Consider the following 19963-nt stretch of genomic DNA (forward strand, 5'->3'; position numbering starts at 1 on the left):
TTGGTAACTTGCTCTCAGATGATAAGCTAAGATGCAAATTAAAATAATATCAGATATTTTTCTTGCTTTTCATACTTTGATTATGTAAGTCTTCAGTGTGAGAATGTGACTGTATTCACAAGCCTGTATCACTGTATGAAGAAAAACTTACAAGAAAAGTCTTTCCTGTGGTGTAGTCACTCAGTGATGTCATGTCCTTTCTATTTGTACATGCACACTGCTTGCAGCCCTTGCATAAATGAAATGGACTCTCTTCAGCAAGCAACAAACAGGGTTTTTCTTCTCCCTCCGAAAACCATTTTTATGCCATGTGTAACTGAAATTAAATGCAGGTATATAATTTTCACCCCTAGTATTTCTCTGCCATACTGGCATGACTACTATGGGCATAAGTGCTTTTAGGTGCCTCTGCCAGTTAGTTGAAAAGAAATATTTTGCTTACTGTTTGTATTGCCATAGTGTCTGGGAGCTGTGATCAGGGACCTTAACTAATGTGTTAGGTGCAATATAACCATGGAATAAAAACTTGGGCCTGGCCCCTGAAATATTATGATCCAAAATACAGAACAAGACACTGTAAGTGGTACAAAAAAGGGAATGCAGCTGTTAAGAAGGATACATTGGTACATGTGTGTGCATTATCCAGCTATGTATTTTCTCTTTCCCGTATGTTAGAACAAAGGGAATTGTAGAACTTAATGTAAGACTTGCACAGTTCTCTTGAGGGAAGTTCTGGTATCAAAGGGCATTCTTGGGACATGTGAATAATGGCTTGGTTTTGGGGGATTTTTAAATGTATTTAACTTGACTAAATACTGGAAGTTGAAATAAAATAATAATAAAAAAAAATCTATATTGACCCAATATGAAACATTGTCTTCAGACTACTTAATTTTTACCATTCTTTAAGGTAATTTTTTAAAATTTTGAAACTGAGTTTTCATTTCAAAATCAGTGTTATACAGGAAAAATCACATTGCTTTGCCTTTTTCCCCAATGTTTTCTATAAGCTTTTTTAGCTCTTTCTTCCTCTCATATCCCTCATGTGCCCAAACCCACAAAAAATACATAGTAACAAATACACTTTCAGCAGAAAGAATTTTCTTAGTGAATGCATCACCCTGCCCATCCCGAATTGCCCATACATAGAAGTACTGCAAGAATTTCCCATTGCAATGTAGTCTGGTTATTGGAATACTTTGAAATAGTAGTGAAAGTAACTGTACATTGAGAGATGTTATTGGTAAAACACCCCCATATAAATATGGTCTTTAAGTACACAGGGCCTGTACATGTGGTACAGGACAAGTGTGTGTAGCCTGTTCAGGTTTCAGGACACTTTTTCTGACTGGGTGTTCATCTCAAGTGCTGATGGAGCAGAACAGACTGATTTTGTGCTGGTCATTTTTCTTGGTTCACAGTGGTATGTCCATCAAAACAGATGGGAAGTTTTTCTCTATTATTAGTTATGTGTAGTGGATGGGCAATTCAGTTTGCTCCTGCAAAGAGGGAATCTTAACTGTGTCAGGATTCGAAGGCAGGTGTGGAGAAGCCTGGGTTCTTACTCTTGCCAGTTGTCTTAAGGTTCCCTTTTCTTTTTCTTTTCCTCCTCATCTTTCCCCTGCCTCATCGTGTCCTGCATGTGTGATATGAACTTACCTTGTCCTGGATAGAAAACCAAGAGCTAGAAACCAAGAGTATACAGATCAAAGCTTCAATGCATTAAGTGGCAGATGAAAAGACAAAAATGAATCTGCAGTACAACTGTCTTAAACAGTCATGAAGTTAATTCTTGCCCAGTTTGGCTAATCTCAAGAATATGCTTGTCTGTCAGTGCTCAAATATTGGAGCATTCAGCAAAATGAGCACAGAGAAACTTTAAAAAAAAAAAATATCAAGGATGTAATAGTTTTTGCTTGAATCTCTAAGGGATGCAGTCTTAGTTCAAACAAGTTCTTAAATGCACAGTCGAGGAATGTTGTTCTATTGGATAAGTGCTAAGGAAATTCTTGCAATGGAAATTCAAATGCTAAGAGGTCTTGCTCACAAAAGCGTACTTTTGTTGTTGATGACTCTGCTTATTTTTAAATTAAAAACAAATCTGAATCTGCCTGTCTCTTCACTGTCAGAAGGACCAGTACCCAAACAGTTCATCTTACAGGAGCTTATAGATGTGAGAGAACTTATTGATGATTTAGCAGGGGAAGTATTCCCCTCCTATTTTTGCACTGAGCTGTGGGTAGTTGAAAAAAATCTGTACTTAAAGGTTAGTTTATTTTTTTGGATTCAGACAAAACTGAAGCAACAGACTTTAAGAACATAAGGGAACTTTAGACAATCTAATCTGACTCATGTATTAGTTATTTTCAGTTAGTTATCTGAGACCAATAACATACATTTGATAAAAGTCTGTCTGTCAGAGATGCTTGACTAAGTGTATCTTCTGTATTAAATGAAGTCTGATGTGCAGACGTCAGGATGTGATGTATTTGCAGCTATTCTTGGAAGTTACCTTTAGTATTTCCAATGGTTGATTGTCTTTCCCTAAGGAAGTCTTATTTCTAATTGGCATTGGCATAGCCTGAATTTCCAGCTGTTGAGTTTTTTGATATCTTTGACAGTAAAGAGCCATTTAGTATGTGATGCAGTTTATCTCCAAAGGTATTTGGATACCTCACTCAAGTGACTTCAATCACCTGACAAATTACATTGGTGGAATTCTTTAAGTCTCTCATGGTAAAACAACTTGTCTCATGATTTTGTAGCTCTTATACCATCTCCAGTTCTTTGATCAGAGGTGATGCTTTGTGACTATTAAATCTTACAGTGCTTTCAAGGCCTGCGAGTCTCTGTTAGCTCGATTTTTCTTTGATCTGATTCTATCCCTGTCAATAGCATCAACTTGGTTCTCTTGATTTTTTTTACCTATAGGTGGTACACAAAGCCCCCCCGTCTTACTGGTGTTTGAAGTGGTCTCCTTGCTGTACAATCTCAGATCTCCTTTCATGGAGTGGATCTTCATTACTCATGGCTCTTGCAGAAATATTTTGAAAGGGTTCTATGGAAGTTCAGATTAGTAGTCTGCTCTGGATGGGGGTGGCGGGAGGAGACAATGTATAGTGTGTGAAGAAATGAGGCTAAGCAAACTCTACAATTGTAATGTTACAAGTCAGGGAACCTCAACTAATCTAAAGTGATGATAGGCCCAGCATGTTATTTGGAGCTGTGAATTAATTGTATGACTAACTACTGCGGAGAGCAGCTGTTGTGTTCCAGTCTTTTTGGATCTGTGATTCCCAAGTCTTTTTCTGATACACCATGAAAAAATACCTCATCTAAATGTTTGAGGCTCCTCTTTTGTTGTGCTTTAATCAGTGTCGTATTCACTTTCTTCTGTGAAGGCTGTTCGGACACTGGCTTGTATCCTTGCCTGTGTGTGGAATTGCAGAATATTTGTGTCCAGATTATTTCTTCATCTACCAACAGAAGCTCAGGATGAATACTTAGTAAGTGGAATCCTCAAATGTGATAGTCGCATAATGGAACAAAATGCATGATAAGAGTTCATCAGTACATAAAAGTGTGGTGGATGCCTGTATTTATGCTTTTGCCTTCATAGTTGAAACCTTGTGTAAGTGACATGGTGGTATTACAGTATATTGTAGAGCTAGTTAAGACTTATTTAGTTAGATAAAGAGTTTTTGTGTAGTTTTAAGTGTTGTCAGGTGAACATGTGTCTCTTAAAAGAAAAAAGTTCTAATAGAACTATTGCTGATAAAGGTGTGTGTATTTGTGTATAGGTGCTTCATTTATGCATATATAAAGAGGTGCTATTTTATGAAGTGGTTCTTTGGAATGGAGGAATGTAATTTACTAAGAACTAAACTTAGTTTTGTATATAAGTGATATTGTAGCAGTAACTATGTAGGCGGATAGCAATAGTTTTTAGAAATAGAACAGTAACAGCCATTTGTTAGCAGTCAAAATAATCTCTGTGCTTGATAATGTGTTTTCTAAGGTTGTTCCTTTAATGGCATATGTAACTTCATCACAGTCTGAAGTACCGTTTTGCTAAGACGAAACGCTGGACAACTTGAGTAACCTCCTTTTTTGTTACTCTGTGTGTGTCCTGCTGAAGGTCTTAATGTAGCTGTATGATCTAGCCAGCCTTGCCCTTGTCCATAGTGCTAGATACACATATATTAAGAGCACTCGAGGTTCGGCCATGCAGTTCCTCATAAAGCCTGCGAAAGGGTTTAATTTTCTTTAAGTAAACATGGGTTTAAATGTAGATAGAGTTGTGTTAGCTTTGCTTGGTCTGCACCGTTGTCTGCTTATTTTCCTTCTGTGTTATATGCTAGGGAAAATTGATGGCTCTCATTCACTTCAGCATCACGTGTGGAGAAATATGCCCAGAGCAGAAGTCAGAAGGGAAATGCCTTAACTCTGGTTCCTACTGGTAGCTGTGAAGGAAGCTTAAAGGAAACTTTAAGATCATTGTCTAAAGCATTGCATTTTATTAGGAGGATGTTGCATTTCTCCAGCTGTTTATCCCTTCCCTCAGCTTGAATGTTTATGCAAAAATGTGGGAAAAAGATTCCATCTGCTGTACTTTGTCTCTGCTGTTTTTATTTGGCATAAATAATTACAGACAGAAGATAAATGAGAATTTCCTTTAACTGCAATTCTGCAACATGGGGAAGATAGATCAAGTACTAAAATAAAACAGATGCAGTCAGACAAATTCAAATGCCTTGCACAGTTTGATAATGTTATGAATCCAATTCACTCAAAAATAGCACCTCTCACGCTCATTGAAAAGTTGCTTTCTTTTTTGCTTGGATTGGCTGGAAGGTCTTAAGAAATTCTGGATGGCAACTATTTGTGGTGCAGTGGATAAGTTTTACCAACAGTGCAGAAACAGATTCTGATAAAAATTACACCTTAAGCACTTGCATGCTTACCAACACTTGCTGTGGAGGAAGGATTAGCAGGAGAATGGGAGGTAAAAACAGGTAAAAATTAAATTAAAACTACTAAGTTGTGTGCCTGTGGGCAGAATTCTTCATAGTATGCCTATTTTCTAAAAGCCAATGACCTTTCAGGTTTAAGACCATCTAAGAAATATCTTTAAGAAGGCTGGTAGTTTGGCTAGGCTGAGGAGCTGAGAATGTAGGTGTGGAGAGGTTGAGGCTGATGCATTTATAAGAGTGGCACAGAAATAGGAAGCTTATTGTGAGGTTAAAACAGAAGTAAAATTTTTAATGTAAACAACATGGTTCTTCAAATCATTATGTAATACCAGACTTATCTCAATTTGCTGGCTGCATTAACTGCATTAACTGCATTGCAAGGGGTCCAGCATCTGTCTCCTTTCCCCCTACTCTAATTCTCAATAAAATTGGTAGATTCCTGGCTACTGTTTGAGCATTAATTCAAATGTCAGATGTGATCACATGCATGAGAGATGCTATCTGACTGAATGTAGAATCCTATTTATCTTGGCCAACTAAATAGATGTATAGTTGCTTTTGCAGATTAATCTGTTATATTTTCCCCCCTTTGGAAGGTGAGGATGCAATTAAGATCAGTTGGATGAAATTCACCCATGAGCTAGGGAATTTTTTTGGTCTGAATACCCGTTACAAAGAGCAAGAGTGTTGGAAAGCCTGCATACTCATACTTGGCTTAAGGACTAGCAAAAATAGAGTGCTTGAATGATTTTTTTTTTTTTTTTTTTTTTTAAACCTGCTGGTGACATTTTGCAGATAGTAAAACAGTATCTTTGCTTGTAAGTCTAGGGTTTGTGCTGTGGATTACCTCCTTGCCCTTCTCACTTAACAGATCATGGAGACAAAATGTACAACAGAATTGCTGGGTGGCAAGGAGGTTGCAGAAAGACAGTCTGGGGAATCTCTGTTTTGGATAATATCTTGGTGGATATTTAGGGTACAGTTAGGGTACCATCTCCATTCAACCTTGTGGCCAAAGCTCTATGGTGTGACTGTAAGCAAAGCAGAACCTTGGACTTTGCGTAAAAACAACAGCAAAAGGAACTGCAGAACAGAAGGAAGTCAAGGACAGATTTGTAGATTTTTGCTACTTAGTTGTCTGGGGCATATGGTAGAAGCGGTTAAGAACTTAGGGAGGGATCAGGGAGAACTCGAGCAGATATTCCGTTTTAGGGCTATTTTATCCAAGTTACTGTCTTTGGACTCAAGATGAGGAATTTGCACTGCAGACTTTGGATTTTAGTTAGAGGATGACCCTGATGCTCAGTGTAAACATAACTTTGGGGTCTTGTGGAGTTGTGTTGCAAGTTGCAATGGAGCTAGGTGTTGCGTGTGAGAAATAAGGTTGGCATATGCAAAGGCGAGCATGACAGGAAAGAGTAGATGTTAGTAATACTGTTATTGTGTTGCAGCTGTGCCATTGTGCTATTGAATCTTTTCTCCAAATTCATCAATCTCAGCAGTCTCCTGAACAGAGGTCTGCTTGATGCTTAAATGCTTTCTGCCATTAAAAAGTTTGAACTGAAAGTTTTCCTTAGTTCACAGGACTTTTGACCTCATTTTAGCCAATTCTTGGTTAGTAAATATTCTAAAGAACAAATGGTTTTAAAATAAGCTGCCTTTCTTATTAACTGGATTGTATCTGAGGCTGTATTAAGTATCTACTGTAGTGTTCTAGTCTTTTGTGCTGTCTTAGACAAATACACTCTTATTCATTTCCGTGGCAGTTAATGCTGCAAGAAGACTTTCATTAAAAACTGGTTTTGTAATACTTGCTGCAGATGAAAGCAATTCAACTTTTATTGGGACAGAATATTCCTAGCATGGTAGAGGCAAGCCAGACAAAGCAGATGAGAAAGTACATGGTATAGCCCAAAAAGCTTTTGATAGTTTCCTGTTGATTTTTTTGGAAAAGCATTTTTTGGTGTGGAGATTGTAAACTGGGTTAATACATTTGCAGCTAGTGAGACTATATTTATATTTCCTCTATAGAGTCAGAGAACGTTGGTTCTTCAGAGCACCCCATGCCATCATGTACCTGCTTTGTGTGGCCTAATAACTAAAGCAGAGTACAGGTCCCAGGGTCCTCATTATGTTCTGAACTCTGGCAGCAGAACAGACATGTTTCTTCATCCCTCTGCTTTGGTTTCCCTGTCTGTGACATGGCAGCGATGCTAACTTCTGCTACAAATACTAAGCTGTCTGCACTTCCTGAGCAGATTAGCCATGCAATAGTTCTCGGGGACAGGGCAGGGAAGGTGCTGCAGTGAATTCTGACCAGGTAGGGTACATGCATATTCCGTAGAGTTGCATAAGCTGTTGAAATTTTTGGCAAAAATACTCTGGGTTTTAGTAAGTCTTCAGGTCTTCCTTGTTGGTGCTGAGAGATGGATTACTTCTAAGAGCAATTCCCCCACATCTAAATCAAAGCCGTACCAGAATTCCTGCAATGTGTGGACACCTGGAGAGGATGTGGATAACTAAGAGTGTAAGTTAATATAAATCTTTCAGTAGAGCTGACAGTTGGTCAGTACTGAGGCTTAGGGCTTATTTATATGTACCTGGTATTCATGCAGCTATAGAGAATTGGCAACTGGAATTCACAGAAACAATAGCTGCTTGTCCCCTCATGTTTGGAAGAATCGAGAGTAATACGTGACTTTATTTAGGGGACTTCTCCCAGCTGTCTGTCTGCAGATGAGTATGTATTGTAGTCTCTGGCTGAAAGGAAGTTTGATGATAATGAGAAAACTTTTTCTAATGGGTTAGGCATGTGCTGAGAACACAGATCTGCACTTTCAGTCTATTTTAGCATGACCTCAGTAAGTTTGATCCCTAGCTTAATCTCTGTCTGTAAAGATGTCTCTGTCTGTATAATGTGCTATATTATTTACCTATTGCAGAGTGAGAGAAGGGACAAGAACTGTTTTTTCATGATACTAAAGGAGTATTACATGACAGACAGCAGTTCATAACACAATACCTAGTTGTCTAAATATTCTGTGGATTTCTGGAACTCCAGTTTTTTGGGACAGTTATTCTTTCACAAAGCCTTCTGAACTCTAGCATCTGCTTATATCTCTTTCTTAAGGTTTTATATGGCTGCTTTTGGTGATCTGGACCTGCTAGGTTGGAGCCAGCAGTATTTGGAGAGGATGGGATCGGTGGCTAGTCCTGCCTTCCTTCCCTCTGCTGGCTCTGGAAAGGTAGTATTATCGAACTGTGTGCATATTAGAGTTTTTGGATGGTGATGAAAGGCGTTTCTTTGGTTAGCTGTAATTGTTATAGTCAGCATCTACACAGCTCATGCTTTTGAACAGTGATTTAATCTTGTTTTACCAAATTCTAGAATTGGTATTTTAGAGTAGTCACTTTCTTTGTGACTTCCACCTATCACCCTGCTGTGTCCCCTCCCCAAATTACTGCTAATCTTCACTTCTAGGAGAAGCTAGCAAGTGCCTTCTGATCCCTTTATCCAGGGAAAAAAGGGTAAGGAGGACTCAAAACTGCATTTGATCTTGAATTTTTGGCAAACAGGTTACTCTGTATTTCTCTTTGAGAGATCATTTCTTCAACATGGCATGATCTCCTTCCTCATCTCTAATCAACTAAATGGGGTCAGCTGTTTTAACCTTTTTAAAAATCCTATTTCATATCCTGTGTTGTGCAATTCTTTACCTTCTAATGTAGTATATTAATGAATATATTTTTCTTCAGAGTGGTGTTTGTAGTGTTAAGAAACCATATTTTAAGTTGAGGCTAGGTCAGTATTTTCATAAACCAGGTAGCTTCTTTTTATAATAAATTTCATGTTGTTATGTGGGATTTTAACAAGCAAGCTGTAATTATGGTTCAACAAGAAAAGGAGTATCCATGACAATTTTTGGCAACCACAGCAGAACCCTAGTTTTAGTCTATCTTTGACCTGCTTTAGATGGTGGGGATTTCTTTGCAATGAGTCTGCTTTGCATACCAGATTTCACCATTCAAAACTGAAGCCTTTTCTATAGAGCGTGTCCTGTTTCCCCCAGCCCAGAACTACTCAAAACCCCCCAATACAACGTTCATTTATTGATGTCTGAGAGAACTTAAGTCTAGAAGTGAACTATCTCAAGGCCAAATATGTTCCTTTATGCATTTTTCCTATACTAAGTTTATAAATGTTTAATTTATTAGCAACTGAAAGTAAGTAAAAAATATTTTCAATAGATACAGCTATCGTATTGGAAGACAGTATAAGACAGTAGTGCAGACAAGAAATAATGTAGTCATTTTAAAAATCACGATTCAGAAAATCAGAAGCCTTTCAAGTGTGGGTTTCAGCTCATGATTTGAAAATCACTAGTTGCTTTTTAAAACATATTTCTGCTGTGCTGTGCAAAGTTGAGTTATGGTTGTGGGTGACATGGGATTAGGCAAAGTTGGCCAGCAAGGCACTGGCACTGGCTAAAGAAAGATTTTGTTCAGGAGATACTTAAAAATGTAGGCATGTGGTTATTTTTTTTAATTTCAGGTGAGATGGAGTGGCACAGATGTTTTCTTGCTTATAGTTTGTGAACTGTGCAACTGTTGTATCTTTCAAGGATATATACGCTAAGTATAGCTTCTTGAAAGAATTGCTAAGAGCAAGAGGGGGCTATCCCCAAAAATCTCTTGGAAGATTTATTTGGCACAAGATAAAACTGCAAAATGATACGAGCTCTACATACTTTACTATAGCAGATCTGTGCTGCCTTTTGTGCTGTTACTTGCTTACAGAGGTAACTTTGGTTTTTAATATCCTGTATAGGCATTAAAATACAGACTTTGCTTTTTGCTGATATGTAGTTTCTTTCATTTGTTCTTTCATTCTTTCTTTCTCCAGCCAGTTAGTGTTAGCTTGGAAAATTTCTGGTTCTAGTTTCCAGCTTCAGTGGATTTGAATTGGTGCAAGCTTGGAAGAGACTTCTGCTTTTGGAAGTCAAGCTTCATTGAAGATGGAGGTAGATTGTAGATCTTTATGATCTGATTTTTAATGTAATACTCTTTTGCACAGATTGTGTTAGCAGTGTTTTTGTTTTCTTCTTATATTCTCTCACCACTCTTTTGGTAGCAAAAGAGTGTGTGTGGCCTGATGAATCAGACAGTTTAGACTGATCTAGACACTATTTTGGTACAAATGTATGTGTCTGTAATACTTGCAGTAGCTTACAATTTACTATGGGTACTTATTGTTTTGGAGTTTCAGTGTTGGGAGACTTTCAGAAAAGTTTATTGAGGTAAAATTTCTGTTCTTTGGAGAGCAGGCAGAGCACAAAGGAAATAGAAATGGGAATTGGTTACATTTTTAACTTTTTAATGAACTTTAAATTTTCAAACTCTTTTTTCCCCCCTCTGTGCTTTTCTTTTTATATCATAGGTGCACATATAACTCTCAGGCTACCATTAGTAAATTCCTATCATATTAATTTTAATTTAGCATTTTTGTTTGTTGGCCAAAACTTGTGCTGACAGTGTAAACAAAACAGAAGGATCACCAGGCTTAAGATATAACAAGGTTTTTAAACATTTACTTGAAATGTTTTCAAAATAGACAGTTGTGCTTTGGCCATGCTGCATTTGCTCAAGAGTAAAGGACAAAGGTCCTTTAGTATAGTTTTTATTAAAAGGTTGTTTCTAATCATGAAGCTTAACAGTAACTGCTGCATAGCAGGTAGCTATGGTTAGTTCTGTTGCAGCGTGCAGGAAAGGGTATGCCTTTGTTGTTCAAGTGACGGAGGTTAAGCAGTATCAGAAGAGGTAGATTTTTAGAATTGTTTCCATTGCTGAGGAGTTTGTATTGAAGTACAGTATATAAGCCAAAAGAACTTTCTATCTGATGCAAAAATAAAACCTTAACTAGAAATACATACCAATCTTTGCATATGTTAGTCACATACCATGTACAGCTGCAACTAGAAGAATGGACGAGGTAAGTATGGTGGGCTTTCCGGCCCTTACCTAGTATTTGCAAAACTTCTGGTACCTGAAGCACCTCTTTACGGGTTAAAATTTGTAGCACCATCACAGATGTGAGTCTGGGCAACAGTGTGCATGTAGCTGTTGCGACAGGCACACAGTGCACCCTATCCCTAGGCTTTTCAGTGCCTCTTCTGCCCAGCTAAGAGTGGATGGGCAGAAGGCAAAGGCTTCTGTGGCATGCTTCTGGCACGTTAGGGATTTTTTCTTTATGAAGACACCTGGAAATAACTTTAGTGTTATATATAGGTTTTATACAAAACCTCAGTTTAAGGTTTCTTATAAAAGGCAAACCTATCTTACATGAACATAGGGTAATCTCAAAGTTGTTCTCTGCAGTAATGACATCCCTTCTCAGTGCTCCTGCATCATGGATATGTTCGTTCCAAATGAATTCCACAGCTACAGTTTATTTGGCATAAACTTGGGAAAAGAATGGTTTTGTTAACAAGAGAGACTTGTCTAAGCATTTCGGGGGCTTCCTTACTTGTTAGGCCTTACATTATATAACATAAGGGTTATAACATTAATATTTTTACTGCACTTTCAAAATCTTTCAATTTGCAATAAAAAATAATTAAAAAGCCACAGTCCAGAAAATAAAGGGCTGTTCATTCTTCCTTCAGAAATAAAAGTAGGTAGTAATGCCTACAATGTAAAGGGCATACTTTTATTCAAATCAGTAGAGTGACTGTGGTGATTGCCATTTAAAAAACAAAACAAAACAGTAAGTGTTCTCTTGTTGGCTGATGTAATGATGGTGAAATTATGTTTGTGCCCTATTTTGGAATGTTCTTTCCCTGACTTTTTTTTTTAATATGCTAGAATTTTTTTTAGATATACCGAGAGTTACATAGTTCTATGTATAGACTGTTGTTTGGTGGTGGAGGGCAATGAGTTCTTGCTAACTTTATAGACCATTTATTCTTCATACGTTGTGACGTGGACTGTAGCCTGGAGTTTAACAGAAAGTAAACGTGTGAATTAATGTAATGAGTTTACCCTCCTCTTCTTTGTAGCACAATGGCTGACAATAAAGTGAAGTCAACCAAACCTGTGAATAAGACTCCTCCAAAGTCTCCTTCAGATCCAGCAAAGGACCGAGCAGCAAAACGATTATCCTATGATTCAAACAGTTCCCATGAGGGAGCTATGGCAGGAGAAATAAGTGCTCTGGAAGAAGCCTTTAGAAAATTTGCCATCCATGGTGATACAAGAGCCACAGGAAAAGAAATGCATGGGAAGAACTGGTCAAAGCTGTGTAAGGACTGTCATGTGATAGATGGGAAGAATGTGACAATCACAGATGTTGACATTGTCTTCAGTAAAATCAAGTAAGTTCCTTTCTGCCATCATTTCCTTGTCTCCCCAACATGTTTTGTAGATATCATCTAAATTTATCTTCTGTTGCTTACAGATGTTGTGAGGCACTGTATGTCTTTGTCAAAATCGATCTCTTTCTTGTTCCTTTATGAAACTGTGTTGCTTTTTCTGAAGATACAGGTTTCAGCTTCTGTCCTGCTATCTTAAACTGACTTCAGTGTCACAGGTGTTATACTGTACAGAGGTATGATGTGATCAGGACAAATGCAGGCTATTCCAAGAAACATATGGTTTTTTGACTGCATTAAATGATGTGAATGTTTCCTGAAGGATATCTGAATGAAGTCAGGATGTAGTTTTACATCTTGCCAAAACTCAGCCTCAGAGGACTGAGGCTAAGGTGGGATATGTACTAAAAGCTATTATTCTAACAACAGGCGTGATGTCCAGCACAACACCTATGCAAGTTTAAAGTGTAGGGCCCCGCCAGACTGATGATGAATTTGTGATGCAGACCCATGGCTGTGATTAATTAATTAGGATTATCTCAGTGGTCCTAGCTTATTATTGTGAGCAGACTGGAGCTTTAGTGAAGCTTTCTCCCCAGATTGAAAACCTAGGCGGGCTTGATCCAGAAACTCATCAAATCCAAGGGAAGGCATTCAACTGTTCCGGCATATTCTGTATGAAGCCCCAAGTAATTTTTTTGTTCTCGCTTTATGTGTAGAATTGGATCATTTTCACCTTCCCCCTCCCCCTGGTATCTGATCTGATAGCCTTGTCTTTTCTGCTTTTTATTACCACAGTAACTGTTTAAATTGTCTCACACCTCATTGTGTTGAGGGACATGCTTTAAGGGAAGGTCCCTTAACTGTACTTGTAGCTTGTAGGAACATTTATTTGGCTTGTGCTCTCAACTACTGTGGTGTAATGCTGGGGAGGACATGCAAACTGAGTTGCTTACAAGGGTGGTTGGGAAAACTTGCTACAAGCACTGACCCTTTGAAGTGCATCAAAGCATAGAAAGGCAGAGAAGAAAAGGCCCTTGATCTTGAAAGATTGTCCAGTTTAACATGCACAGTTAGAATGACATTACTTATTTGATTTCTTTCTTTGTTTCTTTTCTCCTCAGGGATCTTATCTAGGCAATTGAAAACACTATATATGCACACTCCAACCCTCTTGTTCTTCTATCAGTCCACTTTCTCTTTGAGTCCCTACTTGTATTTTTTGGAAGTTGTGTTGCTGGAGTTAGGTATACTATCAGTGAACTAGCTTATTTGAAATGGATGTTTAGGCTGTAGGGTTGTTTGTTTCTTTCTTGATCTATGATAGACAATGCTGGCATTTATTTTCAAATTTTCTTTGACTTTCATCAACTTAAATTTCTCTGTATCTATTATCACAGGAAATAATAAATCTTAGCACTACTTTCTCATGTCAGTATCTGGGCAAGTTAGCGATAGGACAACCCCATGATAGGGCATAAACAATTGTGCAACATTAGCAGATACAAAGAAGTATCAGTTTTGGTGCTTGCTGGGGTAGAAGGAACCCAGTCCTGTTCTGCAGGAATGAGTTGTGATGTGGCGGGGACATGAGGCTCAAGGGGAGTGTCAGCATATCCCCTTGCAGTTGTTCAGCAGTCTCAGCTCAGCTCAGGGGTTCTTGTCTCTGTACGAGGAGGTGCCTGTTCAGCAGTTTCTCAGACCTTTCTCCCATGACTGCTGTGAAGTGTTGTTTCTCTTGGAAGAAGCAAGCCATCTTTTCCTCTATCTAGTATTTAATAGTTTAGAAGATAACTGCATCAAATGCAAAAGCATTTTTATCTTAATTGTTTATTAATTACTTGCTCATTCCTCACCTGTACATGTACATGTAACATGTATTTTATATATTCTTCTCTTTTAAAATTATATTATTTTAAAATTAATATTGCTTAAATGGCACATGGGGAAACTTACGATAGCTGAGATTTGCTATCTTTATTAGGGAGGTCTGTTTTTTCATGTGCATGCTTTCAGTATATATATACTTCCGCATTTTCTTAAGTGTTGGATTTTTTTTTATATTTTTATTCTTGAGAGCATATGTCAGCAATTCTTTTTAGTCTAGATCACATTTATTTCACATATAGTATTTTAAGTTTTAACAAGGGAAGATTTAATGGCTGTAGTTACTCAAGTGTTAGCAATATGCTGTAACTTAGGAGGCTTATGCATAGGCTGAGTATACAGGGTTTCTCAAGCATGTTCAGACAACTGCTTTTCCTTGCTTTCTCTTTTGCTTCACGTTTAACCCTAACCTAAAGGATAATGATAGATTTGGTGATATATCAAAGCAGGCATACTCACAAAATAAACTCTTATTCATTTCCATTTTACAAGCAGCTTTTTGCCAGCAGAGCACTAAGATTTTTCGACAACCCAAGTTTTTCCCCATCTGTGTTGAATGAAAAACATTAAACACGAAAAAAAAAATCTCCAACTTCCCAGAAAGTGCAGAGTACTGCTTCCATGCCTCAATAAGAGTTATGTTTATGGGTATCAGAAGGCTCTGTACTTCACTGTTGTTCTTAGGTTCTTCAGCTAGACTGCATCTCACAAGATGGACTTTGGCCTAGGATTCTTATGGTCAACCATAGTGGTTCAGTGAGATGGGACTGGTGGATCTTGGCAGTTGTAGTCTGGCCAGGGAACACACCCAAAGATAAGATGTTTGTCGTACCCAACTACAGTTGCCATCTAGTATTGTGGTAGAATTTCCAAACAGGTTTTCTGTTGGGTCTATTACTGGGAAGCCACTGTGTTTAGCAGGGTTTGTTTTCTAGCCAGATATACTTATAGTTTATGACAATGGCACGTTGTTCAAACATTAGAAAATAATTAATCTAGTAGAATTGTTCTTTGGATTTATGAATTACTGTGTCTATGTTTAAAGCCCGTGTTTGTCATCTTGCTAACTTTCCCAGGATTCATTTATTGTTCTGCTACAGATACTGGCAAAATAGGTAGGAACTACGTGTTACTGATAGTCAGGGTAAAGTAACAGGGAAATTAGTAACAGATATGTTTACCTAAGAGCTACTGAAAGATAGCGTTTTATTCTCTGATTGGCAACTTTCTCTGCTGCAGGAGAGATTTTATCAGTTCAATCCTGAGAATTAATGAACGTTTTTGTAGACTCAACACCCACCTCCCCACCTCCACCAAACCAGGTGAACAAAACTTCCGAAAATTTTGAATAGTCCATGATACTTCTTCAAAGCTGGGACTACATGTCTGTCTGTCAGAGATTAGTTCATTTAAGGTTAAGTTTATGTTGTTATGAAGGTTGAGGAAATTCTGATGAACCTTTGTTACAGATAAGAAAATAAGTGTAGAATGCTGTTTTTCTTCTGCATGAGGATGTCAGGTCAGACTGAAGTGTAATTTGTCTATTTATCTTGCATAAAAGGTCCACTAAAGGCCTTCATGTAAGCACAACATTTGTATGTACTTTAGGATAAGAAGAAGGAATGGTCTAATGCAAAGAATACACAGTAGTAGACATGAAAGAAAAATTGCTAGAGTTGCATTGTTTGGTAAGAAAAGATGTAAATTGGTTGATCTTCCACTTCCCCACCCCCCAAGTGTTTGTGTCTAACAGTAATTTGTACGTTCTTAAGTGTCTCTCAAATCCTTCCAATTTGGTGGGTTGTAATATAAGTTGTTGTGTATTTAAAAATTGATTTAATAGATGTCTTTTTCTGCCTTTTTTTTTTTTGCTTTTCTATTTTAAAAACTTTCTATTGTCAGCTCAGAAAATACAAGAAATTAAGCAGCAATGAATTTTGTAATGGAATTACTTGAAATGGAATTACTTGAAATGAAAAGCCAAAGCCCACTTGTGAGAGTAGCCACGTGTATGAATATTTATAAGTTGCATCCCTAGAGAGCAGAGGAAAACCACCTACATTTATGCCAAATATTTGGATTGCATTAATACAGCTGGGATAGACTGCCGTTCTTATAAGTAGAAAAGTAATATTTTTTTTTTAGGTTATAAAAACATAAAATAAAGACTTCTCATACGATATTGTTATCTTTCTATGCATGTTGCACTGTGTGAACATTTTTGTGAAGAATGAATTACAAAATTTTACAATATCTTATGGGATGAAAACTATTAAAAATGCAGCAAAACCAACAAAAGTGTACATAACTGTAAATGCAATTATGTAGTAAGCTTTCCTTACTGTATTTTATAATTTCACAGTCAGAACTTGAGATGATGGACTCTTTTCTTCATATGTTCGTTAGACTGCATACAACAGTAACAGTATGGTTGCAGGGTAAATTTTCATTTCAAAGCTAGCTGCTTGCTTGAAGTTATGTAAAAATCTCTTTTGCTAATTGGTAGCAGGATAGCTTTTTCTCTTTAAATGGCAAAAATTAAGCAACCCCTTCTCTGAAAAACCTGCTCATATCATTGTTAAAAAAAAAAAAAAAGCCGCCTGAAAATACTTTGTAGGAAGCATTTTTTTTAACTGGTCCCTAAATTCACTGCAATACTTGCAGGATAAGTCACAATCATATTCTATGAGAAGGAGAGTTTTCATAAATTACTTGTATGTGAAATTTTCATGACAGGACCAAAAATAGTATTTCACCATTTTTGTAATGATAATAACTCCAATTTCCCTGTAGCTCAGGCTTCTGCTAAAATGTAGGGGTTTAGTATAAATATCTTAGTAGTATTAGATCATTCCAAGCATTCATTTTTCATGTACTATCTGAACCTTATATAGACATCTTTCTTTTACATTTTGCAAATTAAGAGTGATAATGCAATCTGGGTCTACTGAATTTAGAGACATACAACTTGCAGACATGCAATAGCATTTGAAAATGAATGGTTTTCATGAGAATGGGAATTCCATGGGTATCTTTTTAGTAGCTGAAACAATTGCTTGCCTTCTTGGAAATTTTCCTCATTAACTGACTGTTTCTTTTATGTTACTCTTCCAGAATTGCAAAAGTTTGTAGGCTGTGTGTCTTGTGCTTGTGGAGTGCAAATATGGGTTTAGTGAATCTTGTTGCCTTGGAGAAAGCAAGCTCACTGGTGACACAGGAGAGGGGCACAGAAGTGTTCTGCATTTGGAATGAAAAGCAACATGTGGCTGCATTCTTCTTAATCCAGCAAGACAGTGAGACACAACAGTCTAAGAACTTCAGGGTTTTTGTATCAAGGAAAGCAGAATACCCAAGAAGAATAGATGTTACTGATCTCTGACCAGCATTCTGGCATGTTGCCTTAGGAACTTAAATTTCTTTGTTTATTGGGGTCAACAACTGCTCTGGGAAATTTGATATGTTAGCTATGCCATACACATACTCCACTTGTTGTATGTAGTTAATATGGTAATAGTAATAGCCCTGATATAAATACCTCTGCTCTTATTTTAGAAGTGTTACCACTCAGCACTGCAAGAATATGGTTTAAGCACTGCCATAAAACTGCTAATTATATGACATTATTAGATAGAAAAATAAAAATATTTCTGTTTACACTGGCATGTTGCTATGGTTGCAGGCAGGCCTGGGTGACGTCATGCCTTGGATCCATTGTGAGCATTTATTTAGGTAGTTGTCTCCATGGAAACATTTGTTTGTTTTGATGTTACTATGTGTTAAACTTTAAACAAATTTTTGTGGTTCTATACTGGATTGTTATTGAAGACTGGTTAATCTACAGAAGCTTTGTAAATATACCTTACTCCCCCCCCTCTAAAATATTTTCGGTAAAAGATCAAGTGAAAGCATAATTGTCCTCTCAAATTCCATTAATAGTTTCTTATGTTGCTTTGACATGTTTTCTTGTTGCTGAGGAAGCCATGTGTTCTAAAGGCCAGAAAACTCTCCTCCATCTTTTTGGGAAAGGAAGGTTTTGTTCCCATGGAGAATCTTCACAACACACTTTATTGTGCCCTGACTTTTGAGTAGTCCCACCCATACTCTATCCTTAGTATATCTTGCACAGTCAGCTGTTTAGCCTAGTTCCCACAGTCTGGATCAGTCAGGTCTCTACAGGAGTGCTTCCACCTGAGACCAGCTGGGTCTTAATTCAGCAGTAGTTCACCATGGCTGCAAGACTGTGGAAGAATTAAAATGGATAATGTTTGCTCTAAGCAGCTGGCAAGATAACTCTTGGCAAGAATAAGTGCATGCTTTCCCCATTTGTCAACTATAATATAATTGTTGTCTTTTCTTTGTATGGAACAATTATGATACTTCTCGCTTTCTTAATATATTTGAAAGGAGTAGTACTTTGACACCTGCACTCATTCAAAACAAATATCTCTCCATGAGGTTTCTCTGAAGTAATTTGTGTTTAACAGAGATTTTACTGAAGCCTCTCTTAAATTTTTTAAATATGTAAATAGGTATGAAGTTGTCTTTATATATAATGAAGCACATAGTAGTTGTAAGTTGTGTTTTACTTCCCTACTGGAGAGATTCTTTTAATAATGACATAGAATCTGATTTGTGTAATCCTACTTTATGTATGAAGCAGGCATAGCAGTTAACTTGTGTACTTTAATATGTCTGCATCAGGAAATACGTTTTAAGTGGATATAGAATGGCATGCAGCGCATAATCTGTGCTAGTAAATCTCTCCCAGGCAAATTGTGAAGTAGTGCAGTTATAGATAGAAATGTAGGTAAATGACAACAGAAAGTCGTCTTTACCACATCATCTATACTTTATTTTAATTGAAATTAAGGTCCAATTTCCTTTCTTGTCCAAGAAGCCAAATGTAATGTTGCCTTTTGCACTTTTTCCTTGAAAGGTTTTTTATTTAAAAAAAAAAAAAACAAAGCAACTTTTCTCCCCCTTCTGCCAAGGCATAAATTCTAAAAGTAACAGTGATCACTTATGAGAAGAAAGATGGATTTAGATTCGTGATCACTTATGAGAAGAAAGATGGATTTAGATTCGCTTGCTGTTATGCAGGCTTGTTTTGTGCATGTAAAATGGATAAGTTCTGTACCCCAATGATGTATGCTGATTATGATTGTAAAAACAACTTTTTGTATGAGTAGACATCACATGAAAACCTATAGATACAGTGGTGGGTGATTCATTTCCCAGCTGATACGGAATGCTGCATGGTATCACACACAGTACTATATAGCAGCTTGCTTGGTATTTGCTACACTTTGTGGCATATGCCGTTTGTGGACTACAAGGACTTCTACTGGTTTAGAGTAGAAGTAGGGCTCTAGTATGAGATCCTGTCTTGTGGGTTTTTAGAGGGTTTCTTGCCCCCCCCCCTTTTTTTTTTCCCCCCAAGTCAGCCTAATTTCATCATATTGCACCATCACTTAAAATTGCCTGTCTTTCATTTATAAAAGCAGCTATGTGAAATCTGTGTCAGTTAGAAAATTACCTCATTTTATTCATTAACAAGCAAGTATTTTCTAGACTGTTAAACATCAATGTAGACTTTGTCTCTCGTTTTCATTGGATTGAAGTAGAAGATGATTAAGATGTAAAGGATGAGGCAGCCTACTCTGGGCACTGGTGAGGGTCAACAAGACCCATCAGAGTCAGCTGAGCCTGAACTTAGTGTCCACCCGAAAGGGAAAA

At 37.3% G+C, this 19963-nt stretch overlaps 1 protein-coding gene across 2 annotated transcripts in view; it reads left to right on the plus strand.

Annotated features, from left to right (window-relative positions):
- Positions 1-19963, plus strand: part of TPPP (tubulin polymerization promoting protein) — a 114910-nt gene that overhangs the window by 38598 nt on the left and 56349 nt on the right. For both annotated transcript variants that reach the window (XM_076330699.1, XM_076330698.1), the window contains one exon: positions 12029-12343. In XM_076330699.1, the coding sequence (XP_076186814.1) occupies positions 12033-12343 (311 nt within the window). In that variant the 5' untranslated portion in view covers positions 12029-12032. The remainder of the gene's footprint in view (positions 1-12028; positions 12344-19963) is intronic.

Source organism: Aptenodytes patagonicus, chromosome 2, assembly GCF_965638725.1.
Source record: "Aptenodytes patagonicus chromosome 2, bAptPat1.pri.cur, whole genome shotgun sequence".
In the NCBI taxonomy this organism is placed as follows: domain Eukaryota; kingdom Metazoa; phylum Chordata; class Aves; order Sphenisciformes; family Spheniscidae; genus Aptenodytes; species Aptenodytes patagonicus.